Source organism: Mytilus trossulus, chromosome 1 (assembly GCF_036588685.1).
Source record: "Mytilus trossulus isolate FHL-02 chromosome 1, PNRI_Mtr1.1.1.hap1, whole genome shotgun sequence".
In the NCBI taxonomy this organism is placed as follows: domain Eukaryota; kingdom Metazoa; phylum Mollusca; class Bivalvia; order Mytilida; family Mytilidae; genus Mytilus; species Mytilus trossulus.
In genome coordinates, this window is record NC_086373.1 from 108,763,664 (window position 1) to 108,778,749 (window position 15,086).

The 15,086-nt window shown below is 30.8% G+C and overlaps 1 protein-coding gene across 1 annotated transcript; it reads left to right on the plus strand.

Annotated features, from left to right (window-relative positions):
* Window positions 1-14,429, plus strand: LOC134696958 (S-phase kinase-associated protein 2-like). Its single transcript, XM_063558929.1, has 11 exons — window positions 1-110; window positions 4,058-4,247; window positions 4,933-5,098; window positions 5,450-5,558; window positions 5,960-6,074; window positions 6,954-7,003; window positions 7,360-7,494; window positions 8,117-8,215; window positions 9,426-9,553; window positions 10,089-10,251; window positions 10,893-14,429. Exons 1-11 carry the CDS (start codon window positions 40-42, stop codon window positions 11,083-11,085), a joined length of 1,419 nt encoding a protein of 472 aa, XP_063414999.1. The 5' UTR covers window positions 1-39; the 3' UTR covers window positions 11,086-14,429.
* The last annotated feature ends 657 nt before the right edge of the window (window positions 14,430-15,086 follow it).

Below are 15,086 nucleotides of genomic sequence, written 5' to 3' on the forward strand. Positions count from 1 at the left end.
CATTCACACTTCCGGTTACTTGTTGGCGGCAACTTCAATATGGGGAAAACAAAACAACCTAAAAAATATTCTGAAGAAAACTCTAAAGAAAACAAAAAGACCAAACAAAGGTTAATTCATGATGCTTAATCATAAAAGCGTTTCTCTTCAACATAATTTAGTTACAAGGAATATATTTTAAACTTTTGACTTGCATCTTTTGCGGAGGATCTGACTTTATCGTCTTCAGCTGTTCAATGACAGAAACTTGAAATTTACCAAACGCCTCATCCATCCCCCTGGGCCTTCTTTTACTTTAACAGTTTGAGAACAAACCCCCAGTCTAAACGTAAATACCTCTCTATAGGGGCATAATTTTATCCCTCTGTTGTGATCCCCAGTATATCTCAAGACGGTATATACCTTAGATGGTCGCTTCTGCAGTCAGGAATGGCCGATTGCTCTTCCTAGTGTGAATAGTTGTCTGTATAAACCATTAGTTCAACCAGAAGAGGATGGTTTCTGGGAAGAGCTACGGACATCTCTAGATGGTCTGTCTGATTACCTAAAACTAACCCTCAGAATACTACACCTCTATACAGGTATAATCACCATATAGAGGGTTTGTTCCTGTAATGATCTTATAGGATTATGTGTATGTGTTATATTACCTAGATATAACAATCCTAGGCTTGAGTCATTTGGTCGCTCATCGATGTGTGGACGTCTGATCAGGATAACGTCTTGGGTAATGACTGTAAAATATATGATCTTATAGGATTATGTGTATGTGTTATATTACCTAGATTTAACAATCCTAGGCTTGAGTCATTTGGTCGCTCATCGATGTGTGGACGTCTGATCAGGATAACGTCTTGGGTAATGACTGTAAAATATACCATGGGGAATGCCGGAATTCCTTAATATGAAGTGGTAGTTGTCCGAATGTACATTGGTAATAGTAAGACCAGTTATATGTATTTCCGAGTATACCATATTCATAACATTCCCAACCTGTTTAAGGGTCGCCATACTCATAGTAAGAGTTCACATGGTTATGGTTAGGTGAAAAGATGAACTTCAGAAGGCTAACTAATGGAGATTACTCTGACATCCATCAGCTTTTTTGCCAGACAAGCTGGGCTGTGGGCCATTAAAGCTTGTCCAAATAAAAAAAAAGTAAAATTTTGTCAGTCAGTAATGGATGTTCTGGTTTGTTACTTCTGAAGTTCTAGAGCTGAATATTTTTATTTACCAAATTATGGCCCCAGGAGGGCATATAGCATACAAACAATGTTGTGATAAACAATAACATAATGCAATACATAGAAAAAAGATATGTAACATGTGTAATAAAAAAAAACTAATATCCATGTACAAAAATTATAGCAATATATTATCATTCAATTAATACTATGTTGACATTGATTGAAGTGTACCTGGTAAGTGTTTTTTCACTTTTCCATTTGGTCATTTATCTCTTTATTTATGTAAGTTTCATCTACCTGCCACCCTCTATTTTTGTTGAGCCTTTCGACTTTAGTCGAAAAAGCGAGACTAAGCGATCCTACATTCCAGCGGCGGCGTCCACAAATATTAACTCTGTGGTTAAAGTTTTTGAAAATTTGAATATCTTTCTTAAACTATACTGGATTTCTACTAAACTTGGACAGAAGCTTGCTTATGATCATAAGATTATATCCAGAAGTAAATTTTGTAAAAATAAAATTCCATTTTTACTGTATTTTATTTATAAATAGACTTAGCTTTTCTGCGGGGAAACATTACATTCACTCTGTGGTTAAAGTTTTTAAAATTTGAATATCTTTCTTAAACTATACTGGATTTCTACCAAACTTGGACAGAAGCTTGTTTATGATCATAAGATAGTATCCAGAAGTAAAGTTTGCAAAAATAAAATTCCATTATTTCTGTTTTTTACTTATAAATGTACTTAGTTTTTCTGCGGGGAAACATTACATTCACACTATGGTTAAAGTTTTTAAAATTTTAATAACTTTCTTTGACTATCCTGGGTTTGTACCAAACTTGGACAGAAGCTTGTTAATGATCATGAGATAGTATCCAGTAGTAAATTTAAAAAAAAAAAAAATCATTTTTTCCATATTATACTTTTAAATGGACTTAGGTTTTCTGCCAGGTAACAACACAATCACTCTGGTTAAATTTTTTAAAAATTTAATGACTTTTTTATACTATTTTAAATTTGTACCAAAGTTGGACAGAAGCTTGTTTATAATCAAATGCTAGTATCTAGAAAGGAAATTGTGTTAATATTTGGTACCTGTGTATCTGTATTTTACTTATAAATGGACTTAGTTTTTCTTCCAATTAACATTATATACAGTCTGCAGTTAAAGTTTTTAAAACATTTATTCGATTAATAAACTATCCTGAAATTTTTACCAAACTTTGACAGAAGCTTCTTACAATAAAAAGATAGTATCAAGAGGAATATTTTTGTTGATTGTTTAACTCATTTTTGTTGAGCCTGGGAGTTACAGCAAAAGTAGGCGAGACACTGGGTTCCAAGAACTCTTACAAATTTTCTCATATTTGGGCAGTTTTCCAAGTGACCCATCTATTCAAAGGACAAGCAAATATCCTCTTATTGATATACATGTAGGACTAGCTCTGTGTATTCACAGACTACACTGTCATGACTGTAGCAATTGGTCTTAACCACTAGACCCTGAACTCACACATTAGGTAGAGAAAAAAAAGATCTGTGTTTTCGGTAACCTGACTGACCCTGTTTTTTAGCCCCGACCCTAACTTTTTTATTGGATCTTCCAAAAAAAAATTTAAAAAAAATTTCAACCGACCCTGTTTTTGACACAGGCTTCTGATAAATGACATAATATTTTTTCTCTCTTGCTTCCTCTTGCATAGAAAGCCAGTAAAACATTTTATTAATGTCAAAAGGTATTCCAAATAGGTTAAAATCCAAGAAATTTGCACAGCAGGTGCTTCAAAAACATTGCAAATGGCACACTTCCGGTTTTTGAAACTAATTACGGATCCGGACTTCGAAAAAACATGATAATTTTCCAGATTTCATTTACGATGTCAAAAAAAAAAAAAGAATTCCGACCTACCGACCCTATTTTTCTAAATGATGTTACCGGAAACACATATCTTTTTTTTTTACGGCCTTAATGATGTCTTGAATTTTTTGTTGTGATTCCTTCCTATGACACATCAAAGCCATTTTTTCATCTTGTGTATTAAATTTTGTATTTAAATCTTCATTAACAGCTAAATTAGAAAATTTTGCATACATGTGTACACATATATAAAAATGTTTTTACCTTTTGTGCACTTGTTGGACATTGGTGCAAACCATTTCCAGAAACATAAAAAATATTGATTAAATAAGGTACATGTGTGATTCCATGCATGATGCAGATGTCCTTTGATTTTCATATGGTTTCACAGTTTTTAATATATATACATTTGTGTACTCAGGGTGAGTAAAAATTAAAATTTACAAACTATTCTTAAAGTTTAGGAATTATAATTTCCAGAACACTAAGATTGATATCGAAAAGAAATTGAGACCTGTTAAATTTTATGCCGTTTGGTTTGTAAATGAAATAGGTGGTATTTAGATAATTTTTTTAAGTAAACTAATTAGATACATGTATAGATAGATTCCAGGATTAATACTTTTGTATGCCAGATGCATCTTTTGATTTCATATGACTCATCAGTAATGCCCAAGTTTTAAAGATGTCCAATAAATTACAAAGTCTGAGCATTAAGGGCCCAAAATTGGGAAAAACAATTCATATATCTATGATCTATTCTTCGTGTGTTTAAGTTATGCTTCTGATTAAATAACAAAAGCTAATTTGATAAATACATTGTAGGTTTTTCATGATAAAGTGCTTTTGTTAGCCAGGAATAAGTAAATTTCATGTCAGATATTCTCCATTTCAGTTCTTACAACAATGTTTCATTTGGACAAGATTTGTAAATTAAAATGGCCAAGTCTGTTGAAAAACATTAATTTCGTTTATAAACATATGAATATAAGTTATAATTTTTTTTACAGAAAAAAGAAGTTAACAGATGAAAATGATGGACGTGTACAAATAAAATGGGCAGTGAGCCAAGATCAAACCGAGAGACTTTACAGTGAACTTGGTGTAGAGAATATTTCTGATGAGAGTTCTGATAGTTGTTATGCCTTAGAGTTAACACCAGCTGTTACAGTTAACAAAGATAAACCAGTCGCTCCATGTGTATGATAAATTCTAAATATAATAGAGAAGAGTTTTATAAAAAATATAAATTTACAAGGTTAAACTTGAGAAATAATTCATCAAAGCCATAGATTTGTCCGTCATTATATTCAAATTTTATCAAGAAAACACGGAGAATAAAAATAAACAAATATACATGTATAATGGCCCATGCCATGCAAAAATGACAAAAAATCTATGACTGATATGATTTTTTTCTTAAATTACCTCTCTAAAAATGTGTTTAATCCTCATAATTGTTAACCAAAACATTTGCAATTCTGTCAGTTCTGTTTACTGTCAAATACAAAGATTACTTTAAGTTTGTATCATGACTTTTGATCTTACAATTAGAGATGTTTTGAAATCTTGTATTGGTCGAACCAGAGCTCGGCCAATATTAAAAAAATCAATATTGGCCGAGTTGAAACTTTTATATTACATAGGCAATATTCATCATCATATTAAATTCAATAACAGAGTAGTTAATTGATAAAAAGTAATATTGTTTATGTTCACAGAGCTGATTGTAAACATTGTACATGTCAACTTGACTTTCTTTCACACATTTTTGTGAGTGAATTGACTGAATTCATTAATCAATAAACTTTTATAAAATAGTAGTTTCTTATTAAAGTATTCAATTACAATCACACTTAAATTTGTGTTATTGATTTAATTGTAGGCTCCAAGAGTTTTGCTGCCAAGCCAGAAGCCAAACCTTAACCACAGTTACACATCTGATGATATAGAACTTATATCTCCCTTGTCAACACCAAACAACAAAAAGTTTCTTCATTTTTGCCATGACGACGATGATGATGATGATGTTGCAGAAGACAGTCAGTATGGTATGTGATTGTTAGTTTTCTTACATCAGACAACTGGTTTTAATACGACTTTAAATCTAATGGCATGTGATCAGAAAGTGTCTATATTTCTGTATGTATAAAAATCCTTATAATGACCCTGAAGCATCCCTAGATACCTTATTTCACAGGGATTTTTTCCCCTTAAAAGAATTTGCTTTTTGTATGTAATAAATGTACTAGCTATGACATGTTTGCATGACCTAAATGCCTCAAAGGTTAGTCATATCCTTCTTATCTGGTATACAATGAAAAAATATGAAATATTTTGATGTTTGGGATAAATTACAATGGAAACATACATTACCATAAAAGGATTTCTTTTCATTTCAGATTATTTTGCAGAACTGTCAGATGAAGTTGTCCTAAACGTATTTAAATGGCTACCGCGTTTTACTTTAGCAAAATGTGCTCGGGTTTGTCATCGATGGAGTAGACTTGTGTAAGCTACTGTGTAGACAAGGATTTAATAAGACATTTTTTTTAAAAGTATTTTTACTCTGGTCAAAGTCAACAGTTAAGTGTTGCATAGAAGCAAAAACTAAGTCAAAGAAAGAGGATGTGACAAAACACAAACTAGAAAAGACAAACAACTGGTGATTTATTTCTAAACAGGAAAAACAAGAATCAAGTTGCACAAACAAATTTAGAATGAACTCAGGTGATCTGAAAGGGAAAGTAGTTCCTGCCCTTTTACAGCATTTATTGTGCAGTGATTTCATCAGGGTTTATCATTTTTACCATTTACAAAAACAATCATAATGACTAGTACAAAATGTATTTAAGATTTATTTTGATACTTTAATTTATAAGATAATTATAGACATTATGAATATGTTTTAGTGCTGATGATCACCTTTGGAAAAGAATTGATCTTTCAAATAGAACCTTAGCACCAGGTGTACTAGGAAATGTTTTGCGACGTGGAGTACAGATTCTGAGATTGGCTAAATCTGAGGTAAATTCATGCTTTAATTTACAATTCTGACATAAAACCTTTGTTGGACCAAACTCCCATGTATATTTCCAGATATTCTGTAAATCTCTTGGTCAGTAATAATAACTGGAATGAGCATGACTTTTATCTTCAGGTAGATGGCGTAGCATTATATGGGGACGAAGTCTCAAATTATGTTGAAAAATCAATGAAAAATATTTTGTGGAAAATCGTTAACTTTTTTTTTCAGATCTAATTCCTTTTCTGGTCTGCATCTGCGCACAGATGTCTTGTTTGTATGAGACTTTGAATAAAATGTATTTTTATCAACATATCAACAAATATAGGAAGGAATTCAGCACCCAATCATTTTTAATAATTGTTTGATATGAAAAAATATTACCTGATAACAGCCTTTCTTTATTTACCTTAAATATGACATCATCACTTAAATAACGTCACAACTAAATCCCTAACAACAGAACCAATAATGGAAACGTTACAGTATTGACGTTTCTTTTATCAACATGCTTGAATTAAAACTGAATTAACACAGACTTCATCCCCAAATAGAGGTAATGCCTGCCTCATATTAATCACAAATGTTGGTTCCAATCCACCTAGCGTGGAAAGGAGGAGATTGGACCGTAACCCTTGTCTAGCAAAGATGGCTTTATATGAACATGCTTTACCGAGATGCATTTATAATTTCAACAATTTGCAACTTCCTGTTAACCAAATAATCATTTGGGGCATTGTAACTGTTTAACTTTTTTATATAACAGTAAATTTCCATGACATCTGTTTAATATTATAAAAATGTAAAACAGCGAAATGTGAATAATTTATTGTAGATAAACTTGATGTAAGTAACTAATAATTATTCTCTGATTTTAACAGATTGAAGGTCCTGTATTTATTTGTTCTCCAAAGGTTCTCAGTTTTACAAGGTAAGTTGTTCAAGATAATTCTAATCAGATTGATTTAAGGTTCAAACTAAGAAAATAATGTGGTATGAGTGCCAATGAGAAAACTCTCCATCCAATACACAATTTATAAAAAGTAAACCTGTATAGGCCTAAGTATGGTCTTCAACACAGAGCCTTAGCTCACACTAAACAGCAAGCAATAAAAGGCCCCTAAAATTATTAGTGTAAAACCACTCGAACAGGAAAATCTATATATAAAAGGAGAACAATATGAACCACCTCAACAAACGACAATTATTACCATTTTTAATGCATAATAAGAATGAATATTTTCAGTAAACAACTTCTGTAACAGTATTTGTTTGATTTTGTTATAGGTTAAGCCGAGTACAGTTTTTAGATTTAAGTATGGCATCCCTTACAGCTCCAGTACTTCAAGAATTATTATCTGTATGCACTCATCTGAAAAAGCTCAGTTTAGAACATTGTCCACTCAATGATCAAATTTGCCAGTAAGTAAAAGAATATTTTAAATTTAGTTGGGCAAGATGTTTATCACAGAATTTTTTCTGTTACAGAATTGATAGCATGGGAGGAACCTTTTTACTACCCTGGCCACCATATAATTCAAATTTTATTCTATAACTGAACAAAATTTTAAGGAAAATGCAACTGCCCATATTTGATAAATATGAGTGCCTCCTGAACCTGCCAGATAAACTTTTGAAAAAACCCTCAGGAAAAATATTTATTTAGCAGAAGTAGATGTTACCAATGAACTTGCTTGATTGATTGAACTGATGAGTGACTTGCAACCAAGTTTTACTGATGTTTGTGAAACAGCAACTTTTCGTTAAACCATCCTCTGAATAGGGCTGTATTATTCAGTGTAAAAAGGGTTTGGTCTGGCATCCAAAATGAAAAAGTGTTTGCAAATATGGAGAAGTTTTAACCATTCTTCAAGTCAATTGATTAGACTGTTGCTTAGTGTTCAAAATTACAAGTCAATATGTATTTCTATCTACAAAAATATTTGAATGAATATTAACTGTTAATGCTTAAAAAAACCTTCAATGACAATTAATTATCTTCATATTATAATTTTGTAAACATCACTCTTTATGTTTGTTTTAGTTATATAGCTGAGAACAAGAACCTAGAAGTTATCAACATGAGTATGTGTGAAGGAATCACTGTAAATGGATTGATGCCAATATGTAATAACTGTACGAGGTAGGTTGTCTCCCTTTGATCATGTTTTACATGTAATACATGTATGAGGTGAAACAGGTGTCATAACAAGAGTACATGTAATATAATATGTTACTGTCGTTTTACATAATAACTGTAAAAGGAGAGATATCTCTGTTTGTCTACAACATGATATAGTTATAAAGAATTTACAGTATTTCTGGTATTTTTGATATTTTTTTACAACCATTGGTTCAATGGCACTGCCACTAGATGTTTGGTCACTGAGGTACCACTGGCCCACTTAGGCACTTATAAGCATTGGTGTGCTGACATTGAATGTCCTTGATACAGTCATTTCTTGTGAAAATAATGCGCATAAAATGTTCAAATTATTCCTCACTAAGGTGTTTCACCCCAATGCAACGGTAGTCATACACAATTTGGGACATTGATAGTTTTCAAGGCTACAAAACTTCTGAATTGGTTTTTGATATGCTGGGGTAGTTTATCTGTTTTGAATATAAAAGTTAGATAATCTCCTTTTGTCCACAACACCTTTATAGATTTACAATATATAACTGTCTCTTTATGTAATAATTGTTGAAGATTAATTTCTCCCGTTGTTTGAAAAAATGACTGTTCCACACAGACAGCACTTGCATATGGGGTTGCCACCTATAGTGGCAATTCACCATACAAAAAAGTATCTAACACCAACCAGACATCCACTAATTTTAAAAACATGGTCTCTTGATAATTTCAGAATTAGTGTCATTGAACATGACCTTCACAGTTGCTTACTTCTACATAATCATGTTTTTGATAGAGAATTGTTTCATTGGCAATCTAACCACATCAAATTATTTTATAAACACACACACTGTAGTTCACACCAGCCATTCACTTGTATTGTAAAATGTCAGCTGCCAATCACAATATGGAGCTATTTGTTTAGTGAGCGCAGCAAACAAGTTCAAAATGGCTTCATATTGAGTTGAGCAGCTTATATTTTACAACACAATTAGGAAGACAACCTAATAATTGGTTTATTAGTTTGCATTTGCATTTTTGCATGTTAGAAACAAGTGTTTTCTTTGTTTCACCAGCAAACCGGAAGATAACAGAATAAATTAGGGTCAAACAAAGTTTGATAATGTCATATTAGAGTAATTGAATGTTGCCCTAACAGGTATACAGACACAATTTACTTTACATTTGCCATTCACTTGTTGTCATCCTATAATTTCAGATTAGAGTCCTTGAATGTTGCTTGGACAGGTATACATAGACACAGTGTAGTTTATCTTTCACTTTGTTTACCTCAGTCTTTAGAAAAACTCAATATCAGTGGTTGTAGAGAGAACATTACAGATGAAGGTTTGTAGGTTTTATTCTGACAGCTTAGTTTTCCTAGTTTTCCTATTTTATAACATTGGAACAAAACTGAAAAAAAAAACCTTTGCGTGAAGAGACATTGTCCATATAAAAGTTATATATTAGAGTTGATTAATTTATTACAGAAGAGTTCTTTTTTTGTAGCAAGCTCTTTTTTGTACCCACATCTCATTTGTATCTTTCATAAATATTATTTGAAACATTGTCTTCAGATGTATACTTATACATATATTGCATTAAGAGGCACATTGTTATTGATCACCTCTTGTGTTATAAATTGTATATATATTTACTTCATTATATATAAGTTAATTATTTTCTAAAAGGACACAGCACGAAAGAGAGACACAGAGACACTTTCATAAAATACCACAAAAGAACAATTATCAGGTTCAGTGTTCAAAGTTATTTTTTTAAGGGGGAAATATTAGGCCAAATAAGTTAAATTCTTAAACAAAATAGTCTAACTTTTCCTTACTGAGATGTTAAAAGCCATTCTCTGTTTTGTGTTTTACAGAAATTTTACAGTTAGTAAAAAGATGTTACAGATTAAGAGAACTAGATTTAAGTGATTCAACAGTTATTACTTGTAACAGCATTCGTTATCTAACTCAGTATTTGAAGAGATTAGAATACATAGCATTGAGCAGGTGTTATCGCATAGCTCCAACTACGATACCGTAAGTATTTTAACTGTTTTAAACAGATTCAAAGGTACAACCAGAGATCATGCATCAAACTTGGAGAAGAAATTCAACTTTAGACCTCATAATTTAAACCAGAATGCACTTCTGATAAGTTTTATTTTGTACTGTATAAAAAATGATAAATAAATTGTAGTAGAAAGTAATACCAATCACAGTTCAAGGCAGTACCCACAAGTGTACAAAACCTACAAGTTTTATGTAAAAAAAAATACTGTTTCTCTTAAACCATGTTTTGTTCAACATCACAAGAAAAGGCAATATTTATTTAGCACCTGAACTGAATTTCAAGTTTCTGTGATACAAAATTGATAACACTTTTTAAGCAAACAACCATATTAATAAAAATCAGTGTATACTTGTTTCCTGCTTAAATTTACTGTAATCAGTTATTCAAGGCACTATATTTGTGTGTTACATTTTCATGGTTCATTAATAAAAGTAAAGTTATCATAATAAGTTGTTATATATATCTTGCTAATAGATTAGTCATGATAGGAACATGTCCATATGACTCTATTCTGACCTTAACTGATCAATGTTTAGTGTTCATGATTAGGTTAGTTTCTCTTTTATATATTTGAGATCTAGTTATGAACCTAAAAAAATCATTTCAGGGAACTACAGAACATATTATCTTTAAACGTGGTTGATGTGTTTGGAATGTTGAGGAACACAGCATTACAACAACTGAGACAGGCTATTAGTGTAGATGTTAACAAATATCCATTCTCCAGCATAGCCAGGCCTACAACAGGAGTTAGGAGAACCAGTATATGGGGGGTACCAGTCAGAGACAATATTTTATGATGCAGGTCTACATTATTATGTGAATATCATCAGTCGGAGACAATATTTTATGCCTAAAGGTCTTTAAAATAAAAAGTAGATTGCATATATCAGACAGACAATGACTATGTAGTAGAATAGGGTTGATATCTGTACGGGGAAATATTTAATGATATAAGTTTGTGTGACTGGATTCTTGTCCACTAGTATAACATAGGATCAGATCAACATGATAAGCAATACTGTTTTACCTTATGTAAATTTGAGTTGTCTCCCCTTGATCGAATCCTGACTTTGATAATTTATCATGAGATAATTAGATACAAGTAAAAGTATACATGGGGTGCCAATCAGGGACTATTTTATAATGCAAGTCTACATAGTGAAATGTATACAGAGATACCAGTCTGGGTTAATATTTTATAATACCCAGTCTACATATATTAAAAGATATTAGAATATACCGATCAGATACAGTATGTTTACAGAGGGTAAGGTGATTAAGAAGCTAAAATATAATGTGTCGGTGTGGAATACTGAAATTTGTAAGTGTAATATTGAATTTTATGTCACATTAAGTATATCATGGTTACTAGTATTCCTTAAATATGTATTCAGAAGTGTAATTTGTCTTCTACGTATATGATACATTTTCACATAGGAGCCTAGACACCGGTCAAGATATGTTTTAAATGTTGACCTATGTAAACTTTTGATTGATCTATTTAAAGGAAACCAGTTCAAGATGACATAATGATTTTTTTTAATTCTGATCATCATTTAATTGGGCAATTGTTATTACAGTTTCACGGTATTTATTATTATTATCAGGTTGAAATTATGAATGGTTATTAATAATAATCCACTGGTTGTAGTATTCCTACTTTTAATCAAAATGTTATATCATTAATGAAACCTATCGCTATTAAAACCAAATATATAATTATTCCTCATGATAATTTGAATTCAAATCCTTCAAAACAGTATACTGCAGTACTGTATGCACAAGTGTAAGTACCTTGTATAGACTAATCAGAAGATCATAATTATGTCAAGTTCTGCTTACTGTGCATCAATCAGTTCATTAATTTAAACACTTGTTATGTAACTTTTAATTAACTGCAATAAGATCATGAAGATGACACTTCATAATCATTGAATACAAAAGATCTCCTGTTATTTTTTATTTAAGAGTAATGGCTGACATAATGATAATTTAGAAGATATATGTATAATGTGTAACTTTTTCCAAAACATAATTCCAAGGCCAAACTGGTCTTTATGTTTCTATTTATAGTTGAGAATTAATCATGTGTTAGACATGTGACATATTTATAATCATTGAGCAGATTGGTATTTTATTTCATTGGGATTTTTATTTCCATTTCCATTTATTTGTTATCAGTTTAAATAGCGAACACTTTGGATAGGTGGTAATGCATATTATTGTAATAAAATGTATGTATATATGATAAGCATAGACATGAGCATTGTATGAGAGACGCTATTTTATATTATTCCATTTTTTGATAGGCAAACCAAGGGTGAAGTCTGGGCTATGAAATTAGTTGCCAATCAGTTAAAGACTGCTTCAACCAAATGTATAATCATAATGCTATTATAGTTAAGAAGGAGAAGAACTTGACAAGCTATATTTAATTTTTGGACTAAACCTGAAGTTTCTATCTGGTAAATGTATATGGCATTATATGGTTATATGACTCTCACGAATATAAGTTATCACATTTATGTCTTTTTTACTTTCATTTCAGTAACAGGTCACTTTATTTGGTGGTTCAAATAGCTTTGGTTAGTTTCTAAAGAATTATGTGAAGTAGCTTCACTATTTGTTTCATAAAAAAATAGTAATTTTCATTCCTGTTGTATGTTTTTGGATTTTGTTCCCATTTTCATGTTTCAAAACAAATTTAAATTTCATTGCTTTGATTATTTTCTCTGTCAATTTTCTGTTAGTATAAATGCATGGTAAGCCATATTTGGTTTATATTACCAACCGTACCAGAGCTGTATAGCCATCCAAGGTCGTTAAAAACTTCCATCATCATTGGTTTTATAAATTTGTATGTCTATCAGTGCTCACCTAACCTTGACCTATTTTAATTGTTCAATGATTAATGTCAAGTTTTCTGGATACATACAGCAAGTCTGACTGTCAAACATTTCAGTGATAATCATTTATTTAAGCTAAATGTTTTAGTCATGTTTTTATTATGATTGATTTTGTATGATTTTAAATCATTTTGTGTATTTTATTTTGTTTTAAATTGATTTATGCTTAGTTAAGTATTTTAAATTGATTTGTGCTTAGTTAAGTATTTTGTTTTATGAATCTTTTTTATAATTTGTGATTAGTGCTTGTAAAAGTAGTATGAACTTGTTTAGTGCATATGTCACGTGAGTGAAAAAATGGTAAATTTATTTTTTGCCATGATGTATTGATAACAAAAGACGTGTTTAATAGAGAGGCTATTTCATTCATGCATTAATGTTACATAAGGAAAGACAGACAGTTTACAGGTGAATTTCCTTTAAATAAAGCTACGCAGATATTATATGACTGGCTTTGTACCTGTATTACGTGTATAAAGGAGCAGACCTCTTGGTAATATTATTTATGCTCTGCTTACGTCTTGAAATACATGAATTGTGAATATCTTGAAGAGAGATATTCTGTAATCAATGAAGATGAATGTACAATGAAGAAAATTTGTACTTGATTTCCTAGAATGTTGTGTATAACATCAGATCAAACATTTAAATTCTTGTTAACTATGGATAGTTATGTTTGTAAATGTAATATATACTCAGAATTGTAATGTGTTGTCAAATGTACTAGCAAGTTTGTATCTTCATGATCTTTGTCTAAATTGTATAAAGTGAAAGTTTATATATATAAAGTATATTTTTGCTATTTGTATATACAATTTCTCTTAATGAAATACAATATTTAATATCCTAATAAATATTTAAGCATTATAAATTGAGGCACTATTATGGATAAAATCCTCCAAATTTGATACTTAATTTAAAACTGCATATTTTGATATGCCTACATTTTGGAGAATATGTAATATTTACATGTAACATGTAAATGACATTAACATCATCATTGGGTATTTAATTATATATTATATAATAAGAAAATTAAATCGGTCGAGGAATTGTTATTTTCATGTTTTAAAAACATTTTGACAAATTGGTTAAATCTTGCAAAAAAAAATGAACATCACTTTAATTTTACAATTTAGATTAATATTATGTTAAAACAAGTTACAAGCTGGCCGGTCATGTTATAAATTGTTATGGTATAATAATGTTCTTTACAATACGATCTACAATATCAATTGTTTTGTTATGATTCATTCTGCGCTGTGTCCTGTATAATTACTCATGGTCAGATATTTGTGGTCAGTAGGGTTAACTTACTGTGCTAGAGGATAAGTAAATAAAAGGTCATCTAGGGTTATTACAACAAACATAATGGGATGGAACATTAGATACAAAACACAGCTATATACATCATTGTTATTGACAATGGGATAAGATCCTATTTGGCAAAGAAGGCTGCCTGGCAATCTTTAGCTAAGAGTGCACATCAAGCTGAAATGTGTCGCCTTTATAACTTACAGTTGATTTTATGTTAAAAGTCATAGATATAAAGCTTTACTACAAGTATCACATAAACTTTACATGATCCAAGAAAATGAGGTCTTGGTCACATTAACCAAACAAGAAATACATGTACACCTTACAATCATTCAATACACCAAATATAGTTGACTTATTGATTCTAAGAAATGGACTAAATCAAGAAAATCAACTAATGAGCCACGAAAGTGAGGTTAAGGTCAGATGATAACTGCAATACAGACAAATTCACCTTACAATTATTCCGTACAACCAGTATAGTTGACCATTTGCATATAGTTTAAAACAAGACCTTGAAAATGAGGTTACGGTCAAATATAACCTACAAAAATGACATGTGCTTCATAAAAAAA

Excerpts from the sequence above, each read along its gene's own strand:
- LOC134696958 (XM_063558929.1), top strand. The coding sequence starts at position 40 with ATGGGGAAAACAAAACAACCTAAAAAATATTCTGAAGAAAACTCTAAA. Across the intron at positions 111-4,057 it reads AACAAAAAGACCAAACAAAG|AAAAAAGAAGTTAACAGATG; the intron begins GTTAATTCATGA and ends TTTTTTTTACAG. Across the intron at positions 7,495-8,116 it reads CTCAATGATCAAATTTGCCA|TTATATAGCTGAGAACAAGA; the intron begins GTAAGTAAAAGA and ends TGTTTGTTTTAG.